The sequence below is a fragment of the Condylura cristata genome, unplaced genomic scaffold, assembly GCF_000260355.1.
Source record: "Condylura cristata isolate star-nosed mole 26May11 unplaced genomic scaffold, ConCri1.0 scaffold00043, whole genome shotgun sequence".
Taxonomy (NCBI): Eukaryota; Metazoa; Chordata; class Mammalia; order Eulipotyphla; family Talpidae; genus Condylura; species Condylura cristata.
In genome coordinates, this window is record NW_004567144.1 from 4756705 (window position 1) to 4780350 (window position 23646).

The 23646-nt window shown below is 42.0% G+C and overlaps 2 protein-coding genes across 11 annotated transcripts in view; both read left to right on the top strand.

Moving 5' to 3' along the window:
• The window catches only part of LOC101628968 (rho-related GTP-binding protein RhoG-like), a 15224-nt gene extending 12134 nt beyond the window's left edge, over window positions 1-3090 (top strand). The window contains exon 2 of the mRNA XM_012733911.1: window positions 654-3090. Within this exon, the coding sequence (XP_012589365.1) occupies window positions 669-1244 (576 nt within the window). The 5' untranslated portion in view covers window positions 654-668 and the 3' untranslated portion in view covers window positions 1245-3090. The remainder of the gene's footprint in view (window positions 1-653) is intronic.
• Window positions 3091-9961: 6871 nt separating this feature from the next.
• Window positions 9962-23646, top strand: part of TAF1 (TAF1 RNA polymerase II, TATA box binding protein (TBP)-associated factor, 250kDa) — a 92345-nt gene continuing 78660 nt past the window's right edge. For 4 of the 10 annotated variants that reach the window (XM_012733933.1, XM_012733941.1, XM_012733934.1 and 1 more), the window contains exons 1-14: window positions 10050-10195; window positions 11154-11262; window positions 11411-11527; window positions 17097-17216; window positions 17472-17576; window positions 18336-18577; window positions 18966-19184; window positions 19553-19771; window positions 20101-20308; window positions 21761-21937; window positions 22299-22426; window positions 22526-22633; window positions 22759-22932; window positions 23371-23544. In XM_012733933.1, coding sequence (XP_012589387.1) covers window positions 10076-10195; window positions 11154-11262; window positions 11411-11527; window positions 17097-17216; window positions 17472-17576; window positions 18336-18577; window positions 18966-19184; window positions 19553-19771; window positions 20101-20308; window positions 21761-21937; window positions 22299-22426; window positions 22526-22633; window positions 22759-22932; window positions 23371-23544 — 2220 coding nt within the window. In that variant the 5' untranslated portion in view covers window positions 10050-10075. Of the gene's footprint in view, window positions 10196-11153; window positions 11263-11410; window positions 11528-17096; window positions 17217-17471; window positions 17577-18335; window positions 18578-18965; window positions 19185-19552; window positions 19772-20100; window positions 20309-21760; window positions 21938-22298; window positions 22427-22525; window positions 22634-22758; window positions 22933-23370; window positions 23545-23646 lie in introns of all 10 variants that reach the window. The other 6 variants (XM_012733937.1, XM_012733938.1, XM_012733936.1 and 3 more) reach the window with 5 other exon arrangements.

Genomic DNA, 23646 nt, shown 5'->3' on the forward strand with positions numbered 1-23646 from the left:
GTAATGCTATGGAGTTTGTTGAGAATGTCCCTCCACTCTCTTCTTGCCCGTAGTGTTTCTTCAGAGAAGTCTGATGTCATCCGGATTGGTTTCCCTTTGTAGGTTATTTGTTTCTTCCCTCTTGTCAATATCACTGCTTTTGAAGAGTGGAGGTCCCTATGCTTTGTCTGTAGCCACAGACTCAAAGTGAGAGTTGTGTTTCTTTTGTTTCAACCTTGGGAACCCTCTCTCTGTAACATGTTGTAAATTAGTTACCATTTATTATTTATCTGCTATATTTTAGCAACTTTGATGAGGTATCTGCAGATCTTGTGACAAGAGTGTAACAAATACCTGTATGTGATCACTTTAAAATCATTTTGGCGGCACCACCTTTTTTTGAGTGTCTGATAGACAAATTAACTTGTGCACACACAGATCACATTACACACAACTTCAGAGGGGGCTTTGAGGACCTAGTGAAGCCTATGCTTTAGCAGTCCATGGACTCATGGTAAGAAATCTTCTACAACCTTTGCCAGCTGATTCTTCTATGGTGTGAAGGGGATGGAATTTGGGAGTCTTAGTTCCTTTTTTTTTCTCCTCAGAGAGTAGTGTTTACAAAGCTTACGCTCCCTAACCAAGCATCTGCAAACATTCTCTCTTCTACACAGGACCCCAAGGGAAGAATGCAGACAATCAAATGTGTGGTGGTAGGAGATGGGGCTGTAGGTAAGACCTGCCTCCTCATCAGTTACACGACAAATGCCTTTCCTGAGGAGTATATCCCCACTGTCTTCGATAACTACAGCGCCCAGACATCTGTGGATGGCCAGATTGTCAGCCTGAATCTGTGGGACACAGCTGGCCAAGAGGAGTATGACCGACTGCGTACGCTCTCCTACCCCCAGACCAATATCTTTGTCATTTGTTTTTCTATTGGCAACCCATCTTCATATGCCAATGTGAGGCATAAGTGGCACCCAGAGGTCTCCCATCATTGCCCTAATGTACCTGTTCTGCTGGTCGGCACCAAGAGAGATCTTCGGAGTGATCTTGAGACAGTGAAGAAATTGAAGGAACAGAGCCTAGTGCCCACAACTCCTCAGCAAGGCACTTCCCTGGCCAAACAGGTGGGGGCTGTGAAGTATCTGGAATGTTCTGCTCTGATGCAGGATGGGGTACATGAGGTATTTTTGGAAGCTGTCCGGGCTGTGCTTTACCCTGCTACAAAGAAGAACACCAAGAAATGTGTCCTCTTATAGCTTTTGAGATGCTGCTTGGGGACTTCACCTAAGGAGAATAAGTGACAATTTCTTTGATAGCATTTAACAACACCAATGTGAGCCATTTATCTTTTCTTCTGGAAACCCTGGACTTTGGCATTTGGAGAAATGAAGACAGGCTAGTTTGCATGTGGCTACCCTGAATTTTGGTCTGAACCTTTTGGAATAAGTTTGAGGGTGGGTGCGTGTGAGTGTGTGCGTGTGTGTGTGTCTCCTATCAAAACATTAAGAGGAGATACCACCAAGTGCTGTTCTTTTTCTGTCCTGGCCAGGCCATGACTAAGCAGTGCAGACTAGTGTTGTTCTTTATTGGCGTTTGCTTGTCTGCTTATAAATCTGATTTCAACATTTTTTGTCATATTTAGCAGAGAGCAAATGCTTCACAGAAAGACAAGTTTTTCCAGTTTTCAAAAATTGTCTTAAACTTTGTGATACACTGAATTTTGGAAGCCATTTTATGTGTGATTTCTAGGTGCTCCAAATGTTGACAAATTTTTCTCCATTCTTGAGGTGAGACATTTTCCCCAAAATAGTTAAGCAGTATTTCCTAAAGCTCTGTGATATGGTAATAAATGTTCCTTGAAAGGAACTGGTGATTTAAATATAAACAGGTTCCTCTACTGTAGGAATTTACAATTTCTTATAAGCAATGTTTCCCATGTTTATTTCACTGAGTGTTCCCATGCAACACCTACTAACATCCCTGGGAAAAGTTTCAGAGATGCTAGGTTAGCTGGAACCAGGAATTCCCCATGGAGGAACCTATGGGGAAAAAAGGTTCACACAATTCTGGTCTTTCTGTTGTTTCCCTCTTCATGCCTTTGAGATAAATACTGATCAGTTACAGATTTGTGGCCAGTTCCTCAGCTTTGGGAATGGGGTTGGTATTTAGTTATCGTGCAGCACTGGATGTATAATCTGATATCAGATCTGCTATTAGGTTCTGATAGCACAATGGGCCCAGTGATGTGGAACTTCAATCCCTTCAAAATGCTCTGTCTCTGAAGCTTCTGTGGGGCCCTTTATTTCTCTGCCTCCTGCTTCAGGGAAGGGCATTGGAGATAAATAAAACAAGCAAGATGTCCTACTAGCTATTGTCATGGAATTCTGTAATTCCTCTTTGAGACTTCCCTGCTGATTTCATTGCTATCTTCCTGTCCCTCCCTCCCATGTGATTTTTTTTCCTGTGTTCAGCCCTGTGTGCCCTTTGAAGTCTTTTAGTTGCTCCTAGAGAGGAGTATTTTGGATCCTGTAGGGATTTTGCTGGAGTGGCTCTGCATACTTGGGCAGTAAGAGCCTGACACCATATGTCAGTGACCTGCTTCTCCTTATTCCCACTAATTGTATTTTTGACCTTCATTTGATATGGAAGGCAACTTCTCTGCTTGGCAGATAGCATTTGGCAGCTCTACCATGCACATGCCCTCACCCTTCCAAAATAGCAATTTTTAAGAGATTGGGAAATGGGCCAAAAGGATCAAATCCCACCACACCCCCAGCCCCGTGGATGAAGTGACTTTGATAGCCCTGTTGCTCTTTGACTTGCTAGGCTAACTGAACCTCCTGAATAGGGTTGCCAGATAAAAGTCATCCCTTACAAATAACTTTTTTAGTAAAAGTGTGTACAATGCAATATTTGGTACACACTTACACTGAAACTTATTTGCTTTTTTTTCCTGAAATTCATCCTATATTTTTATCTGCTAAATCTGGCAACCCTTATCTTGAAAAAGTGGAACCTGGAGTCATGTAGGTATCATACATGGTATCAGTAGCAAGAAGGGAAGGTTGGCCCTTCCTGGTGGCCAGCGGGTTGGGGTGCAGCACTGTAAGCTAGCTGCTGCTGCTCTGGTGAGAGTTGGATCCCCCAGCCCTGGAGGTGACCCTCATGGCTCAGCAGATGTCTCTTGACCTACCCACTGCTCCCCTCAGCTGGGTACTTTGTTTGTCTGCCTGTTCTGCTCATCACTCTGTATCTGGTGAATTCTCTCACTGCCCCTGTGCCTCTGGCCTGTACCCCAGTTCTGTATACATAATGAATATTAAAAAAAAGAAGGGGAAGGTTAAGGAAACTCACCTTCTATTCGCCTTAGATTAGGTTTTTTTTTTTTTTTGGTTGGTTTTTCCTTCACCATTGTACCTTTCACGTCATAGTATTTCATATAGTATTTTTCTACCCTCTTGTCTAGAGCTGTGGAGGGTCCTGAATGAATGGTATTGTTTAAGATTTACCTTTCATCTCAGTTTCAACATATTGTACTGTATTTTTCCAGTGTATGACCCAGGGCCTCCTGTGTGTGTGTTGGGGGGTGGAGTGGCAGGGATTTTATATGCACAAGTGTGTTAACTGGAAGATGGTGGTCCTCTTCAACTAAAGCCCAGTAGCACTTTGGAAAGTTGAACTGCTGTTAATGGTAGTATGGTGACCACAGGAATCAATTGGCTTGTGAGCATGTGTGCCCGCTGCCCTTGTAGAGTCACTGAGTTTTCCTCAGGTAGCCAAATGAGGCTGTTATTTAGTCTCAGTATGTTCCGTTGATGCTACCTGGAATGCTATAGGGCTTTTTGGTTGAAAGGGGCCACAAACTGGTGGTCTCCTGTGTCTCTGGGAACTTTTTAAGCTACTGAAATCTTTTTAATTAGTTTTAGTTTAATAGTGCCTCCTGCTTACCCTTTGTCTGGGAAGTTTTCAAAAGAAAGCCTGGAGTTTTGGGGGGCAAATTTGTGTCTTCTAATAAATGGAGGTATGATCCCCAAGTCTGTGAAAGTGGTTTTGTATTGGACTGATTCAGTGGTCCTAAGCAGACACTGACATCTTGGTTTTTGTACTTAAAAGGATTTGTATGAAGACCAACATGCTGATATCACCTTATAGTTATTCATCACGAATGATAATAAACTTTTTAGATTTTACCAGGTCTGCTGCTTTCTTAAGATCAAAGCAATTCCCACCCTCCCTTTTGTTTTGAGTGCTTTCTAGTACTTTTCAACTTGCAAAGGCTAAAATAACTGCAATTATATTGTACCCTATAGTTACACATAACTTCACTTATTTTTCTATATTGGACAATCAGGTTAGGATACTGTGTGCTCTGCTGACACCAATTCTCTAGTTCCTGCTCCCCCCGCCTGTTCAAGGATTTAGCATAATTTCCTGGCTTTCACTAATGACAGACTAGCTAGTTCCCTATAGTTATTTTTTCTCACTGATACATTATATTCAGCCAATTACCAAGCCTCTCCTATTGTATGAGTTGGTATTGTAAAGATAAGACATCACTTAATGTCCTTTTCCTCCTCCAGTTATCTCAGGAAAATAGCCTTCCTGTTATGGAAGTGGACTCATCCTGGCCTGTGATTGTATGGAGAGTTGGTGCACTGCATTATTAAGGAAGAGCATCCATTTCAAGCTCACAATTTAATGACTTTTAGTCCTGAGTATTGCAACCATCACCACAGTCCAGTTACAGATAACCCTAAAGAGGTCCCTCTTACAGTTAAGCACTGTTCCCACCCCTCCCCCCCAAGCCACAACTTCAGTCTTTCATCCCTTAGTCTTTTCTGAACATTTCATATGTCATCAAACAATATATGATTATTTGGAACTCTCTTTCATTTAGCATATTTTCAAGGTTCATCCATTTTGTAGCACATAAGGGCACTTCATTTCATTTTGTTGCTGAATAATACTCATCTGTACAGACATACATTTATCCATCAATTGAGGGACATCTGAATTATTTCCATATTTTTGCTATTATGAATAATGTAGTTGTACATCTTTGTATACAAGTTTATGTAGATATGTTTTAAATTTGGCTATGTACCTGAAAGAAATTGCTGGGTCATATGTTAAACTTTTACCAAGCCCACATTTTGAGTCAGAAATGGCACCTTTTAAAGATTTAGTTATTTATGCATACAGAACCAGGGTACAGGCCAGAGATGCCAAGGGCGGTGAGAGGATTCACTGGAGACAGAATAGGGAGCAGAACAGGCAGATTGATGAAGTACACTGCTGAGGGGAGCAAGCAAGTTACACAGGAGAGGTCTGCTGTGCCATGTGGATCACCTCCCTGGCCAGGGATGGAAGTTGAAGCAGGTGTGGCTAGCTTTCATAGTGGTGTGCTTTAACCCACTGTGCCACCAGGAAGGACCCAACCTTTTAATATAGTATCTGAAGTTCCTTTTCTTTGGGAGGCAGGACAAAGTACATTAAAAAAACATTCTAGGCCCTCCCTGGTGGCGCAGCAGGTTAAAGCACTGCACTGAGAAGCTAAAGCCACTTCCACATGAATTCGATTCCCTCCTGCCCTGGAGGTGACCACATGGTGCGGCAGACCTCTCCTGACCCACCCGCTGCTCCCCTCAGCAGTGTACTTCGTCGATCTGCCTGTTCTGCTACCCACTCTGTCTCTGGTGAAGCTTCTCACCACCCCTGAGTTCTCTGGCCTGTACCCCAATTCTGTATGTACAAATAAATAAATTTAAAAAAAAATAAAAAAAAAACATTCTAGGGCCCTCCCTGGTGGCAAATGGGTTAAAGCACAGCACTATGAAGCTATCTGCAGCCATTGCAGTAAGTTTGATCCCCAGCCAGGGAGGTGTCTCACATGGCACATCAGATCTCTCCTGACCCACCTGCTGCTTATTAGTGTATTTCAGTCAATCTGCCTGTTCTGTTCCCTACTCTGTCTATGTTGCATCCTCTCACCACCACTCCCCAAACCTCTGGCGTGTATCCCAGTTCTTTTATGCGTAAATAAATCTAAAAGAAAAAAGGAAATGGGAAATGAAATATATACTCATGCTCATTTTTGTAAAAAAAAAATGGGAGGATAAACCGGAAATTGATGAAAATGGTTGCTTACAGGGCACAGGCATGGGACCAAGACTTCTCTGGAATAGCTTTCTATATAAGATGGCTTTTAATTATGTGATGGTTTATGTATTTTGAAAATAAAATCATATAAAACATGGATGATAAAAGCAAATTGTAAAGTTAAACACAACTCCAGAGGAAGATAATGATTCAAGTAATTTTTTAAACACAGTACATGGTATATCCTCAGTAGGATGTATTACAAAAGACTCTCTGGTGAATATTCTCAACCCCCCAACCCCCACCTCTGGCCTGTACTCCAGTTTTTATATGCATAAACATAAATCTTTTAAAAAAGCATAAAATAAGAGGGACCTCCCTGGTGGTCTAGCGGTTAAAGCACAGCACTAAGAAGCTAAAGCCACTTCTACATGAGTTTGATCCCCACCCCAGAGATGATCCACATGGCGTGGCAGACCTCCCCCATCTTGCCTGCTGGCTGCTCCTGTCAGCAGTGTATTTCGTTGACCTGCCTGTTCTGCACCCCACTGTCTCTGGTGAATCCCTCTCACTGCCCCTGCACTTCTGGTCTGTACCCCTGTTCTGGATACATAAATAAATCTTTTTTTTAAAGCATAAAATAGAAATATGAAATGGGGAATGGTGAAGGAGAAGCTTGTAGTGTTGGATTTGAATTGGTTAGTATAAACTCACTTGTTTTTAGTTCTCTTCATTGAAAGAGATGATGCTCCTGTTTTTGTTTTGTTTTTTAATTTAGTTATGCATACAGAACTGGGAGTACAGGCCAGAGGTACAGGGGTGGCGAGATGATTCACCAGAGACAGTAGGGAGCAGAACAGGCAGATTGATGAAGTACACTGCTGAGGGGAGCACAGGGCAGATAAGAGAGGTCTGCTGCACGATGTGGTTCACTGAAGCGGCTGTGCAGTGCTGTGCTTTAACCTGTTGCACCACCAGGAAGGGCCCATGATGTTCCTGTTCCTTATTTAAAAAAAAAAAAAGATTTATTTATTTATTCATACAGAACTGGGGGGTACAGGCCAGAGGCACAGGGGTGGTGAGAGGATTCACCAGACACAGAATGGGAAGCAAAACTGGCAGACTGATGAAGTACGCTGTGCCCAGCGGGCAAGACAAGAGAGGTCTGCTGCGCCATGTTGATCACTTCCAGGGCCAGGGATCGAACTTGCACTGAAGCAGCTGTGGCTTGCTTGCAGTGCTGCGCTTTAACCTGCTGCACCATCAGGGAGGGCCCTAAACATCATTCTCCATTTCGGGGAACCAGGGCTCTTTAGAGAAATGGCTGATAGTAGGTCTAGGACAGGGAATGTATAGAGTAAGCCTGAACATTTTTTTAAATTAATTTATTTATTTGTACATAGAAGAACTGGGGTACAGTCCAGAGATGCAGGGATGTGAAAGGACCAGAGAGAGTGTGGAGCAGAACAGGCAGATTGACTAAAATACACTGCTGAGGGGAGCAGCAGGCGAGACAGGAGAGGTCTACTGTGCCATGTGGGTCACCTCCTTGTCTGGGGATCAAACTTGCTGCAGTGGCTGGGGACAGCTTCATAGTCCTGCACTTTACCCTTGTGCCACCAGGGAGGCGCAAGCCTGGAACATTTTATACCAAAAAAGCAAGTTATTGCTCAAAGACCTATTTGAATATCAAAAAATATAATGATGGCTCTAGATTGTAATAGATATAAGTGTGAGAAAGGGAAAATTCTTTACTAAGTCAGATTAAAGCATGTAGGAGGAATTTAAAAATGAGAAAAATCACCTGTTTTAGTGCAAAAGTCTCCTAATATAATTGATTCTGGCAAGGATCATCAATGAATACTAAAACAATTGAGTGTAAGTGTGATGGAGTAACAGAATATACACATACATAATCTCAAAGTACTTTTAGAGTTAGACCTTTATAGGTGGAGAGGGAGCCCTGGGGGAGACATAACAGGAGGGAAATATCTGAACATTATAAAATGGGAGGAAAGTCAAGAGGCAGTATCAAAAGCAAATTAGGCCCAATGTCCCAGGCCACCAATCAGAAACTGCATGACTTATACACCCTAGACCCAAAGCCAGAGCACTGCTAAAAAAGCCCTGATAGGGTCTTCACTTAAGGTCAACCCTCCTTCCAGACTCCCTTGCAAGGAGCAACTCTGCTCTTAATCTGTCCTTTTGCATAAATTTTCTCAGGCCTGCTGGCTGCAGGGAAGAGCTGGCGGCCTGTTTCTTCAATAAAACTTTTGCATTGCTCATTGTTGAGTGGTTTGAGGGTTCATTCTTTTTTCTTCCCGCCATGGTCACAACTCTTGTGTGTCTGTATGACCCCATAGTTTACTTACTAATTACAAAAGAAAAAAATGTACCTACTCAAGGAGACATGGAACCATTTTTTGGAAATGATCAAATTTAGTATCACCAATTTTGGGACAACCCACATTGTGCCTTCTGATGGCAAGTGAACCAATTTTGAACATTTAGATAAATCCAGAATATTTGAGACAATTTGCCTGGATTTTCCCAAAATTAGTATCATGCAAAACAGAAAAAGATTTCTGGATTAAGAGACTACGGAGAGATAAACCTTAAGTGGCTGGAATTTAAATTTAAACTCTCCAATTACAGGGCAATTGGGGAACTTTAAATACTGACTGCTTTAAATTATATTACATTAACATTAACTTTTGAAGATGTAACCATGGCGCTATGGTTGCCAACAAGTCTACTTTTAGGGGTGAAGAATCACGTACCTGCAGCCCATTTTCAAGCAATTCAAGAAAAAACCCATCTGACAAAACGTTAACAACTGACTCTAGGTGTGGGGGTAGGCTGTAAATTTATTTCCAAAACGGAGGAGGGAGTTGATTTCTATGGGAATTATCAATTCAAAACAACTAACTTGCAAAGGTACTTTTGGCCCAAGGCACCGAACGTTGATTTCTCTTTGGGATAGAAGAGTGAAGCTGTTATAGGACAGGGGGAGAGGGACACCCCTGAAGCCCCAAAACCTGCCTGCTCTAAGTGGGTTCTGCCATCCGCCGCAACAAGACAAAACATATAAAACTTTAATGAAATGAATACAATGAATATACAATACGGAACACAAAGAATAGAACTTCTAAGTCAAACACCTGAAGTTACCCATCCCCTTGTGGGCAAAAGTCAACTCAAAAGGGATTGGCCCAAAGCAAGGCCTGAAAGCCCGCCACTAAACTAAAACACCTGGCCGGGACCCATGGAAAAGGGTCTGAGAGCAAAATCTGAGAGCAAAACAGCAAAATCAATATAAACACTGCCACAGTCACCTCCCTACAGGTATCTCACCCACATCTGCCTTAAACAGTCCAGGGTCAGGAAACAAGCACGTTTCTTCATCACATGCTTGCTGCCCATGTGGCTTTCTCAAGTCTCCTGGCTCTCCATCCTGCTTCATTCTCTCTTCTCTCCTTTTTCTCTGCTTAGCTCCACCCTCCTTCTGGGTGGGGCAGGGAACCTGGAACTTCCCTTTTTCCTAGGGACCACCCTGTTACAAAGCGAAAAATAGCACAGACTGGAAGAACCGGTTCTAATTTTCCGGGTGCTCTGCGTGGTACTGCAAGGTAGACCACGTGACCCAGACAGCTCTTTGTAATTGGAGTAAAGCTCCATTAGCCCCCTCAAGATGAGCGCGTACTCCAGGGGAAGGGGGCGGACCGAACATTTTAATTGACCAATGACTTTCCACTTATCCAGACTCCTGATCGTGTACGGTCGAATCAAAATCCGTTAGTAAAGTAGGGACACCACTTCTCCTTTCTTGTAGGACGAACGGCCCTTCCGGTTACTCTTTGTTAATTCCGCTTCCGGTAGAAGCTGGCAGCGTCAGGTAGCCCTGTTAGGCACTTCAGGGCGACTTATGTACATACTTCCGGTCGATGGGACCAGGCTGGGATATTCTCCCCGCACTGCAGCCGCCATCATGTCAGACACGGACAGCGACGAAGATTCGGCTGGAGGCGGCCCATTTTCTTTAGCCGGTTTCCTTTTCGGCAACATAAATGGAGCGGGGCAACTGGAGGGGGAAAGCGTCTTGGACGATGTGAGGGAGTGGGCGTGGGGTAGGGCGGGGTGTTACGGCCAGGGAAAGAAGACTGAGGAAGGGAGGACTAGGTGTTGAGCTGAGGGGAATAGAGGGTGATGTGGTCCTCCCTCTGCGAGAGGGCGCAGTTAGGAGGGAAATGGAAGCGATCTTGTGCAGTAACGTAGTGAGGAGGCTGAGTTTTGGGCGCCTGTGGGGAAAAAGGAGACCTCTGCGGAAGCCTTAGCGGTTCGGAGGCCCGGGGGTGGTGGTGGTTTTGGCGTTAAGTTCGTCGTGACCAGGCAGTGGGCAGAAGAGCAGTTCAACCTAGTGAATTGTTTCCAAGCCGTTGCTGTGGGAAACTTGGAGGATCTTGAAACTTTGATCTGACATCGCAACTTAAGGTGGCTTTAGAGCCAGGGGGCTGGACAGAACCTGTAGCAAATCAGGTGGTTCAAGCCCCAGTTTTTGGCACAGTGAATGTTTAAACCATCTTCAGATCCCAAAGAGTTTAACTAGGTTTCCTAGTTCTTCACTGACATTCATGAATTTTTCCCACCTGCCCAATTGATACACCTTTGTTACTTTAGGTAGGAAAATGATACTCATTTTCAGAAGGAGAAAATATTGACCATTTTCTTTCCCTGCAAAACACACTCCCACACACAAGATGGCAAAAAAGTAGCCTCTCTAATCTGAATGCCCTCAGTTGCTTTAACCTTTATGTATAGACTACCGAGTCCTGGTGGTGCTCTTTGATTAATCTTTCGTATCACTTTAAGGTGATGAAATTGAACTTGTCTTAATAAAGGCTTGATCTGTATGGATTTTAGTGGAAGGTTTAAAGTTCTGGAATGTGATCCTCTTAGCACATCTTTCGTATGGGCTTACAGCTTTATTGTGGACCAGGGAAATAAGCCTTATGGTGTGGGAGGCTTAGGTTTTGTTGTCTTCAATTCTGATGTTATCCCTTTTTCAGGAGTGTAAGAAGCACTTGGCAGGCTTGGGGGCTTTGGGTCTGGGCAGCCTGATCACTGAACTCACGGCAAATGAAGAATTGACTGATGGTGCCTTGGTAAACGATGAAGGTGAAGTGTGGGTTATGGGGCGTAGACTGGAGGAGGAGGTTAGCCACTTAATGTATCTGTACTTTTCAGTGGGGATTATCAACGGGAGCCAGAGTTACTTGCTATTTGTTGAGATGAACTCCCACCCCTCTCCCCATTTTATTTATAGGATGGATCAGAAGTACAGAAGATGCTGTGGACTATTCAGACATCAATGAAGTAGCAGAAGATGAAAGCAGAAGATACCAGCAGACAATGGGGAGTTTGCAGCCCCTTTGCCACTCAGGTAATTTTTTTTGTTGTCTTTGTAGAACTTTCTAGTGCATTTTCTTGTTGTGTACTCCTTTGTTTCTATGCATGATTTCTGCAGTTGTACCTGTTCTCTGCCTTTTCTCTGCTTCCCTCCCTATCAGCTCAGTGCCAGGGATTACTTAAACTCAGTCTTGTCTTTCAAGGAATTGGCAGTTTAAGAAGGATTAAGTTTATATATTATCATATGTAAATGAACTAATGCATTTGTTACTGTTTTTTAAAAATTTTATTTTGTATATAAGAACTGGGTGGCAGTTCAGAGGTGCAGGGAGTGGGGGTGTGTGTGAGAGGATTCACCAGAAACAGTGTGTGGAACAGAACAGGCCGATATGTTGAAATACACTGTTGAGGGGAGCAGCTGGCAAGACAGGCGAGGTCTGCTGCACCATGTGGGTCAGCTGCCTGACTGGGGATTGAACTTGTTCTGCAATGACTACAATAGCTTCACAGTGCTATGCTTTAACCTGTTGGGTCACCAGGGAGGCCCTGGCTGATAGCTTCATATTGCTGGGTTTTAACTTTGCACCACTAGGGAAGGCCTGAACTAGTATATTTATTGGTTCAGCTTCTGTTAATCGCTCACCACCAGTACGCAGACACTGTACACTTAATGCTCTCTAGTATAGGTGTGGTAATTATAGAATCAGAATGTCAAAGCTAGAAGAGGCCTTGGTGATTATGTTTTTAATCTTCTCATAGATAAGAAAAACTTGAGTCTTAGAGGATTTTATTTTTTTAAGAGATTTATATTTGGCCCTCCCTGGTGGCGCAGCGGGTTAAAGCACAGCACTAAAAAGCTAAAGCCACTTCAGTATGAGTTAGATCCCCACTGGCCCCAGAGGTGACCACATGGCGAGGCAGACCTCTCCTGGCCCTCCCGCTACTCCCCCCAGCAGTGTACTTCATCAGTCGGCCTGTTCTGCTCCCCACTGTCTCTGCTGAATCCTCTCACCACCTTTGCATCTCTGGCCTATACCCCAGTTCTATATGCACAAATAATCTTTTTTAAAAATTATTTTTATTTATTATGCATACAGGAACTGGGGTACAGGCCAGAGGTGTGTATGGGGGGTGACAGGATTCACTAGAGAAAGAGTGGGGAGCTGAAGAGGTGGGTCTACTGATATACACTGCTGAGGGTAGCAGAAGGCGAGATAGGAGGATCTGGCGCCGCATGGGTCAGCTTCCTGGCTGGGGATTGACTCGGTGTAGCAGTAATAATCCTGAGACTTAACCCCTAGGCCATCAGGGAGGGCCCCTACCTTAGAGGATTTTAATAAAAAAATTATAAGAAATTCTATAGTTAGTGTCAGACTTTGAATAATTCAACAGCTCAGTTCATTACACATTAATTGGGCACCTATTCTATGCTATAAATTGTGACTATGTATTACAAAGTTAATAAAACCCATTTTTTTGATCTTGAAGAACTCAGTTCAATGGCCTGGAACCTAAAAGTGCTGGGCAATAATTCATTCTTTCCAATATGCTGCACTACCTCTTACTTGAAACTTTCATATGAGATTGCTCATCTATTTATTTGAGTTCAGTCTGCTGAGAAACACAGATAAAACTTGGTAAATACTTGAGCTTAATTTCTACAGGGCCAGTTAATGGATGTGAATGTTTCTTATATAAAGAGAATTAGCTGCACCATGTACACAAGAAGTGACCCAGAAAAATAAAAGATGCAGGCCTTACCTTCAGAGATACTGTTATCATTTGAGGAAGATGGGATAAGCAAAAGCAAAGCACAGTTCACAATAGGAAATAAATCAGCTATAAATTCACATTTTCTGTAGTTTTGAAGGGCTAACAGAATAGCTAAGTCCAGTAGCATGACTATTATTTTTGAGTACCCTGACTTAGGCTAAGGGGAAGATGGTAGCAGTTCTGATTTTCAGGGGATCTAATTTTCAGGTATGGGTTTGGAATGGTAAGGAAGAGTATGGGTAGGGGTTTCCTAGTTGAGTCAGCAGAGTATGATGATATCACAGGCAGAGTTATCTCAAGATCATCATGGATCGCCATGGAGATAGTCATGTAATCAGGTTAACAGTGGCTCAGTGTCTTCAGGCCTGCCTCACAATATGAGCTATACTCCATAGGTAGTCAAAGAATGTTCTGCTGTGATTTGTAGATAGCAAATAGGTCACAATTGCCCGTGAATGACCAGTTTATAGGAACCCACAGTTGGGTTTTATGAACTGTCCTCCTGGAAAAGGAGGATGCTGTACTTGATAGTGTCTCAGTATTCTGTGATGCCATTTCCCATTTCACTTATCCTCTGAGGGTACCTTTATTCCTTAAGTTTTTTTTTTTTATAAAGATTTATTTTTATTTGTGCATACAGAACTGGGGTACAGGCCAGAGGCTCAGGGGCGGTGAGAGGCTTCACCAGAGACAGAGTGGGGAGCAGAACAGGCAGATCGACGAAGTACACTGCTGAGGGGAGCAGCGGGCGGGTCAGGAGAGGTCTGCCATGCCATGTGGTCACCTCCGGGGCAGGCGGGAATCGAACTCATGTGGAAGTGGCTTTAGATTCTCAGTGCTGTGCTTTGACCCGCTGCGCCACCTGGGAGGGCCTACTCCTTAAGTTTTTTTTTTTCCTTTCCTGGCGGTGGCCATTTTATATAACTTGATTTACAAGGGTACATGTTTGGGATAATTGGAGTTTGGCAGGGGCTATTAGAAAAGATTTTGTGGCCTTCCCTGGTGGTGCAGCGAGTTAGGACATAGCACTGCAAGCTAGCTGCAGCTGCTTTAGTGTGAGTTTGAACCCCAGCCCTGGAGGTGATTCACATGGTATAGCTGACCTCTCCTGACTCACCTGCTGCTCCCCTCAGCAGTAAACTTCGTTGATCTGCCTGATCTGCCTGGTGAAGCCTCTCACCACCCCTGCTCCTCTGGCCTGTATCCCAGTCCTGTATGTCTAAATAAGTCTTTAAAAAAAGAAAAATAAAAAGAAGACTTCATGAAGGTCTCTCCTTTGTGGTGCAACGGGTTAAAGTGCATTACTGCAAAGCTGGCCACAGCCACTTAAGTGTGAATTTGATCCCTGGCCAGGGAGGTGACCCATATGGTGCAGCAGACCTCTCCTGTCTCACTGGCTGCTCCCCTCAGCAGTGCACTTTGTCTTTCTGCCTGTTCTGCTCCCCACTCTGTCTCTGGTGAATCCTCTCTCCTGCTCCCCAGCAGCTCTGGCCTGTATCCCAGTTCAGTATGCATAAATAATTAAATCTTTTTTAAAAAAAAGGAAAGAAAGAAAAAACTTTGTGAAGTTCAATTTAGAGCAAAATTTTGGAAGGTTTGATGGAGAGGAAACAATGGCTTGTTTACAGGTTTGGCAATAGAGATAACTGAGTAGTATGAGGAGAATTGGCCAGCATGTTTTCCCGAAAAGAGAGGAAAATATTGTCAAATAGTAAGAACCAAGGAAAGAGCAATTTGACAGTACTTTTATGCATGAATTACTTGGGATTTGATGCCATAAAGAATTGTAAACCAACTTTTATTTAACAAGAGAAATGAATTTTAATTTACTTCACGTGGGGGCCCATTGGATATGAACCCTGTAAACAAACATTAATTGTTGAGTAAAAAGAAAATTGACTCTGGAGTCAGGAAGTCATAGGTTCAAATCCCAGCTCCATGTTGCCTGAAATCTGAGACTTGGACTGCTCTCATTTGTAACATCTCCTCAGTTTTCTGCAATAAAGGTGACAATACTTCCTTATTAATAGGGGGTCTGTAGAGTTTAACTTCATTATGATATGGTATCCAGCATAGTACAGTGTCATAGCTGATTCCCTTTATGTCGTAGTCAGCCTTCCTAAATGAAAATGAAAACTGGTAGTTCTTTTGAGGTTTTGATAAGGAAAAGGGTAAAGGAGCAGATTAACTTGGAGATTGTCACAGCTAGCCTGTGAAGGCTAGATGTAGAGTTATCAAGATCTGGAGTAGAGTGACAGTTGTAGAAAGTTAAAGGATCAGCGAGAGCGTTGCTGATAAAATATTATTAGGACTTTGTGAGTGAAGAAGTGTGGGACATAATACCGGCTTTTTATTGTTAAAGCAGGCTTGAATTTTGACTTCATTATGTATGTCACCCTGAGTAAGTCACTTGTTTTCTGTATTTCAATATTTACTTTGCAACATCATTGAAAGGATTACAGGTAAAATAGCTATAAACATGTGGCACATAGTGGAACTTTAAAAATTAAAGTTGCCACGACTGCTATTAATGATTGGAAAAGGTGTGTGAGGGGGTGGGAGTGGTAAGAGATTGATGTAGAGAGGAGACTAAAGCTGTGGAAATGATGATGTTAGTGATACTATCAAGAAGTTTTTCTTAATTTATAAAAGTGTGATTGGAAATGTGGTTGTTTAATATGATAGGAAATGTGGTTTAATATTTAAGTGGAACAGTTCTTTAGGCGACAGAACATGCATTGCACTTTAGAGGGGCTAAGTCAGGGCAAGATAGGTAGTTTTGGGTTTAATCTGGATTAAGGTGATTCTTTTTTTTTTTAAGATTGATTTATTTATGCATACAAGAACTGGGGTACAGACCAGAAGGGGGGTGAGAAGATTAACCAGAGACAATGGGGAACAGAACAGGTAGATGGATGGACTGAAATACACTGCTGAGGGGAGCAGTGGGCAAGACACGAGAGGTTTGCCATGCCATGTAGATCAGCTCCCTGGCTGGAGATTGAACCTGTACTGCTGTGGCTATGGATAGCTTCACAGTGTAGTGCTTTAACCTCTTGTGCCACCAGGTTGGCCCTGGATAAAGGTGATTCTTGAGGAAGGGAATGGATACCAGTGACTAGAGGGCAATGAAAAGAGTAACAAATTCAAAATGTAGACAGTAACAGTGTATCAAAAATGGGCTGAGAAGTCCACTCAAAGGAAAAATGATAGATTATTAAATTAAGCAAGGTGGAAATAAAAAGTAAACAGGATTTGATTAGGAAGAAAGATTTTAAATAGTTCTTGAGAATTTTCTGACTTCCTGTTGAGCTATACATAGTGTTACACCAGTTGTTACCATGATGCCATCTCTTTGAAGGCAGAAGCTGCATCTCAGTGTGTTCTTAAGGGATGCACATAGTGTTTCATGTGGTGCTTTAAGTCCTTGACTGATGAGGGTACTCAAGGCTGTTCTGTGATAGTTTGGGTACTAAGGTCATCTTCTTGGTTTCAGTAACGAAGTATTGAAATGATCCCCGAAATACACCTTTTCGATTTTTTTAAGGACTTACACTTAAAAAATATTATGCATACAGAACTGCAGTGCAGGCCAGAGGTGCAGGGGCGGTGAGAGAATTCACCAGAGACAGAGTGGGGAGCAGAACAGGCAGGCAGACAAAGTACACTGCTGAGGGGAGCAGCAGGCAGGTCAGGAGAGGTCTGCCACACCATGTGCACCACCTCTGGGCTAGGGGACTGAACTCACTGAAACTACCACAGCCAGCTTCACAGTGCTGTGCTCCAACCCGCTGCGCCACCAGGGAGGGCCCCTTTCTTGATTTTAATAGATTATGATGAAGATGACTATGATGCTGATTGTGAAGACATTGATTGCAAGTTGATGCCTCCTCCACCTCCTCCCCCTGGACCAATGAAGAAGGATAAGGACCAGGATGCTATTACTGGTGGTAAGTAGAGGCTGTCTTCTTTTGTCTAAGAAACTAGTTGCATTCATTAATTCCAGGCTTTTAGGATACTTAGGGGACTATTAAAATTAAGCAGCTAGGAAAGGATACAACATCCAGAAGCAGTTCATATAATTTTCTGTGTTAAAGGGAAGTTTATTTTTAAAACATCTGGCAAAGCAGTTTTAACATGTGCTCAAGAAAAAGTAACTTAGGTCTCTCAAATCTGAGTGATTCTCAAATCTGGTTGTCCCTCAGAATCACCTCAGTCTTTAATACAAATACACACTTCCAACTCATATCTCTGGAGAGAATGTTTCAGAAGATCTGGGGTAAAGGCCAGGAATTCAAAAAAGTACCCAGGTAATTTTTTATGTAACTGATTGCATACTGATATTTGGACACTACCTGTTGAGATGACTTTAAAAGAAATGATTGAATGAGGAAGGTACCCTAGAACATATATAAATTATATAGAGCCCACTACCAGATTCAGACAATTCAAAGACTGGGTCTTCAGTAACCATCTCACCTATCCCTATGACTGCAATAATAGAAACCTGTTCTAGAAGATTAGGGAGGAGTGGTGTCTTTGATCTGCTATTTTTTGAGTCTTGTGTTCCTGAAACATAAATCCTAAATTTCTATCAGAGTTTAAGTCATTTCTTTTTTAGTCAGCAGGCTAAGTAGTTAGTTACCTGTTAACTTTATGTCATGTGTCTTATTTTATACTAAGCAGTTCCACTGTTACCCTGTGGGCTTAAAAGAATGTCCAGCTATGGGTCTCTGAACTGGTCGTAATATGGTCTGACTAGTGTAAAGTGTTGCATAATTTTGTTATTGGTCACATTCCTTTAACCTGATATACTAATAGAAAGTAGTAAATGTAGTAATAGTGTTTGTTTTCTCTGTTCACAACCCTAGGGTACCAAGTCCCAGGTGAGTTGGGAATGGTGGGAGATAATGAATTGGAAGGAGTTTTGGGGGTTATATAGTAATTTGGGAACTTGGAACTATACCCCTGCCATTGAGTCATGCATATAACCTAGAAAGGGTGTTGGCTGAATCCAAGGAAATATGCTCACAGTTACATGCCAAAGGGGTTTCTCTTCCTTGTTTCAGTGTCTGAGGATGGAGAAGGCATCATCTTGCCCTCCATCATTGCCCCTTCCTCTTTGGCCTCAGAGAAAGTGGACTACAGTAGTTCCTCTGACTCAGAATCTGAGATGGGACCTCAGGAAGCAACACAGGCAGAATCTGAGGATGGAAAGCTGACCCTACCATTGGCTGGGATTATGCAGCATGATGCCACCAAGCTGTTGCCAAGTGTCACAGAACTTTTCCCAGAATTTCGGCCTGGGAAGGTACTTTCTATGGAGAATGCTTACACTGCAAGCCATTGATCTCTTCTAAATACTGAATTTCGTTCTTAAGATGTTAACTATCTAATGGATAAGAGCTAAATATTTTCCTATTCAATGATAATGTATTAGGTCTTATTTTTAATGGTGTATGTTTTGTTAATATATGTGATTTATATAGTCCTCATTAGAAATTGTTTTTGTTGTTTTAAAATAACTAATTATTAAAGGACACATCTTTACTTTCTTGATAGATGGTATAAATCTGAGTTTGGCATTCCTCGTTCGGTCCCTTCAGTTGAGTAGATCCTTGAAGGGAGTTTCCAAACCTATTTGCTACTTTTTTCCTTATCTGACAGTCTCTGACATGGTAACATGTTCTTTGTTCTAGGTGTTACGCTTCCTACGTCTTTTTGGACCAGGGAAGAATGTCCCATCTGTTTGGCGAAGTGCTCGAAGAAAGAGGAAAAAGAAGCACCGTGAGCTGATACAGGAAGAACAGATGCAGGAGGTGGAGTGCTTGGTAGAATCAGAAGTTGACCAGAAGTCTTTGTGGAACTACGACTATGCTCCACCACCTCCTCCAGAGCAGTGTCTCTCTGATGATGAAGTAGGCAAAATAGAGACCTAGATTTAACACCTACAAGGGGAACAAACTAGTTTTTCCTAGTGTATGTCTATATTGGAAATAACACCTCAGCTGGCAGAGTTCTGTGCTGATTATGATTACCAATGAGTAATTATGAGTTCATTTGTAGTAGAAAAGTTTTAGGGTTTGGCAGAGGGTGAATAGGAAGCTTTGAGTGACAGTGTGCTGTGATATACCTCTATTGTTTATATTCTAATTCCAGTCCTGTTCAGAAATCATCCACACGCTTCTTAGTTCCCCCGCCCTGCCTTTTAAACTCCCTGTAGTCTTAGGACATCTGGGATCAGGAGAATTCCTCTACCCCCTTCTACTACTTTATTCTGTTACAGATCACAATGATGGCTCCTGTGGAGTCCAAGTTTTCCCAGTCAAGTGGAGATATAGATAAAGTGACCGATACCAAACCAAGAGTGGCAGAGTGGCGGTATGGGCCTGCCCGACTGTGGTATGATATGTTGGGTGTCCCTGAAGATGGCAGTGGGTTTGACTATGGCTTCAAACTGAGAAAGCTGGAACATGAACCTTTGATGAAATGTAGAATGATGGAGGTAAGCAGTGTTGGTATGTAAGAAAGGAATCAGTGTGCCCATAGCCTTTGCTTTATGTTTCAGTTGGGGAGAGACTTGGTGGGAAACTTAAGTATTTTTGGCCTTTTCTTGGTATGCTGTTATCACCCTGGGACCTAGGCCCCTTTGCAAAGATTCTGTTTGTGAATTGAGTGTGTTGACTGATGAAGAATAGGAGGAAATAAATATTCCTCCATTTTCAGGTTATTTCAAGTCAAGGACTACATTTGATGTATCTGATGTGGGATTTGGCGTGGGAACATTGACTAGTGATCATTCAGGGATTTGTTGTTCCTTCCCTACTTCTACAGGAGTTTAGGAAACTTGAGGAAAGCAATGGCAGTGATCTTCTGGCTGATGAAAACTTCCTGATGGTGACACAACTGCATTGGGAGGATGACATCATCTGGGATGGGGAGGATGTCAAACACAAAGGGACAAAACCTCAGCGTGCAAGCCTGGCAGGCTGGCTTCCTTCCAGCATGACTAGGAATGCCATGGCTTACAATGTTCAGCAAGGTGTGCTTCTATGCCAGCTCTGCCCAGCACACTGCCCTTCATCTCAGTCATCCTAAGTGGGTTTAGGTATTTCTTTGCTGTTGTTGAGGGACAGTGAAGTGTTTTAGATCTCAGCCCTGATTTCTAGTCTGTAATAATTATACATTTTTTTACACAATTAATGAGCTAGGATGGACTGTAATTTCTCATTAGGAAAAGGCAAAAACCACTTGAATAAGACCTTTCTGAATTATAATAATGCGTTATAGTCTGCTTTTGTTTCCAATACCTCTTTGTCTTTATCATTCTAGAATGTGTGTATTTGCTCCTTAAATGGGGGAAGGGGAGGTGGAGATCATGCTGTGTGCTTAATGTAGAAAACTTTGAAAATAAAGACATTGTCAAAAATCATTGGTAATCTTATCCAGAGATTATCAACTGTTAGCTTTTTGGTAAATTTTCAGTTTTTTGTCTTCTGTGTGTATATGTAGTTGAGCTCATTAACATAGATACAATTTTATATGCAGTGCTTTTTCACTTAACGTAAACATTATGTGTTTTCAATGTTCTCCACAATTGTTTAATGACATGGGAAAATAATTTTAAATGTCAGAAAAGCATAAAATGAGAAAAAACATAAAACGGCTTATTTGGTATCATATTTGTTGTAAGTTGTTTAAAAAGCACGCTATGTAGGCATAGAAAGCTGACTAAAAGAAAATATACTAATGGGTTCACAGTAAGATCACAGTCAGCTTCAGTTTTCTTTATTCCTTTTTATACTTTTTAAATACTCATTTTAACCCGAATACATCTATAATTCAAGAAAAATGAGTATCTTTTAAATCTATGAAATAGATTTTTTCCCCCACCTTTCTCCATTCGAAACACTGGTTACATAATATTCTGACATGGATGTTTTCTAATTTGTCGATTGTTGTATTTGAAATATATATCTTACTGCCAGTTATTGTTAGCAGATTACTGAAATTTATTTAACAAGTCCCTTAAACTTTTGACGGCTTAAATTGTGACTAGTGTAAAATATACTGCAATGTACATTTTTGTTTGCAATGTTTTAAGTAAGAAATACACTGTGTGTGCCTAAGTTCTCTGATGACTTTGTCACAGCCAACATCTGCATAACTCAAAGTGTATTCTACAAGCTTGGGTCCCTCCTTGAACCACTTGTTACTGGGTCATAAGGTAAACATAGTAATTGATAGTTTGTTAGAAACTTCTGTAGCAATTTTACAGTCTTCTTTGTCTGTTGAATTTAGTGATTAAAAAGAGGATTGGGAGAAAAGGAAATATATTGTGTCCAGCAGTGTTTTCAATGAAAAGTACACTGTCCACTAGGTTCCTTTTCCATAGTCACATAAGTAACTTGGCTAACAGTTATTCCTTTTCCTTTTGCTAGAGTCATGCTTGAAAGAGGTTCAAATATTGAGTGTTTCCTCTTGTTTTAACTAGGCTTTGCTGCCACATTGGATGATGACAAACCTTGGTACTCCATTTTTCCCATCGACAATGAGGAGCTAGTTTATGGACGCTGGGAGGACAACATCATTTGGGATGCTCAAGCTATGCCCCGGCTCTTGGAACCTCCTGTGTTGACACTGGACCCCAATGACGAGAACCTCATTTTGGGTATGTTACTGGCGGGGCTCAGTGTTTCTCCTCTATAATTGACAGTTGGCTGCTAACATTTATAGGTGGGTAGAATTGTGAAGGGTTGGGAAGGTCAAGATTAGAACCTCCTAGGTAGCATTTTCAGGGAATAAAATTGTGACTGTCATTTTCTAGCATTTGTGTATTGTTTAGGGAAAACACATACAGAAATGATGTGAAATAGTACCTTTGTGATGTCAGGAGTGTAGTTTGGTTAGTGTAGTTTGTAACGTGGCCTGAGGCGGGATGAGATATCTGGTTAGAAGCTGCAAAGATAGTTGTAGGAAAGGTGAATCTTCAGGGGTAGCAACTCCAGAGTCGCATTTCTTTTCATCCTCAGAAATCCCTGATGAGAAAGAGGAGGCCACTTCCAATTCCCCTTCTAAGGAGAGTAAGAAGGAATCGTCTCTGAAGAAGAGTCGAATTCTCTTAGGGAAAACAGGTGTTATCAAGGAGGAACCACAGCAGGTGTGTGAAGGGAAAAAGGACTTGGTGTTACAGAAGAACAAAGAAAAGTAAATGGAGAAGAGTATTCTGACTAAGGTTTCCTTGATGATCTCTCATTAGAATATGTCTCAGCCAGAAGTGAAAGATCCATGGAATCTCTCCAATGATGAATATTACTACCCTAAGCAGCAGGGTCTTCGAGGCACCTTTGGAGGCAATATTATTCAGGTAAAAGTAACACTTATTTTTGGTGGTGGCCGGGAACTGTTGTTTTATTTTCTTGGCACATAGGGACAAATCTTGCTTAGGCTGGACTTAATATTTAATTCGAACCCTTATATTTCCTGTTTTAGCACTCAATTCCTGCTGTGGAGTTACGTCAGCCCTTTTTTCCCACCCACATGGGGCCCATCAAACTCCGGCAGTTCCATCGTCCACCTCTGAAAAAGTACTCATTTGGGGCACTATCACAGCCAGGGCCCCACTCAGTCCAGCCCTTGCTAAAGCATATCAAAAAGAAGGCCAAGGTATGACTGAATCCTGATTACAAAATGGGCAGTTATAAAAGACATCGGAGTACAAGTTAGGGGAACAGCCTGGATGTTAGATGATATTAGAGAATTTCTGCTTATTTTCTCAGATGTAATGGAATACTATTGTGGTTATTTCAGACGATGTGCATATTCTTAGGGGATGTATGCACAAAAACTTAAATGGGTGAAGTGTCATGACTGAAACTTTTAAAAATGTTTTTTTTGCAAAATATATAGGGAGTTATAAAGAACACAGCAGGTTACATATAAATTTAGGTGGTAGGATAATAAGTATCTATAGTATTACTCTTTGCACTTTAGAAATTTTGCAATGAAATTAGGAAAACAGCAAGGTAACGCTGTTCTGGTGTCATTGTCTCAGAATGTGTATGTAGTTATCAGCACTATGGACTGTATTTTTGTTTTGGGCAGATGAGAGAACAAGAGAGGCAAGCTTCAGGTGGTGGAGAGATGTTTTTTATGCGCACACCTCAGGACCTCACAGGCAAAGATGGAGACCTTATTCTTGCAGAATACAGTGAAGAAAATGGACCTTTGATGATGCAGGTTGGCATGGCAACCAAGATAAAAAACTACTATAAGCGGGTGAGTGCTCAAAAGTCTTTGTTGTTACTATAATTGTAGCCATCCAGTGATAATCTGTGAACATATGTTTTGTATATACTATTCAGTTTCTTGGGAGAAATA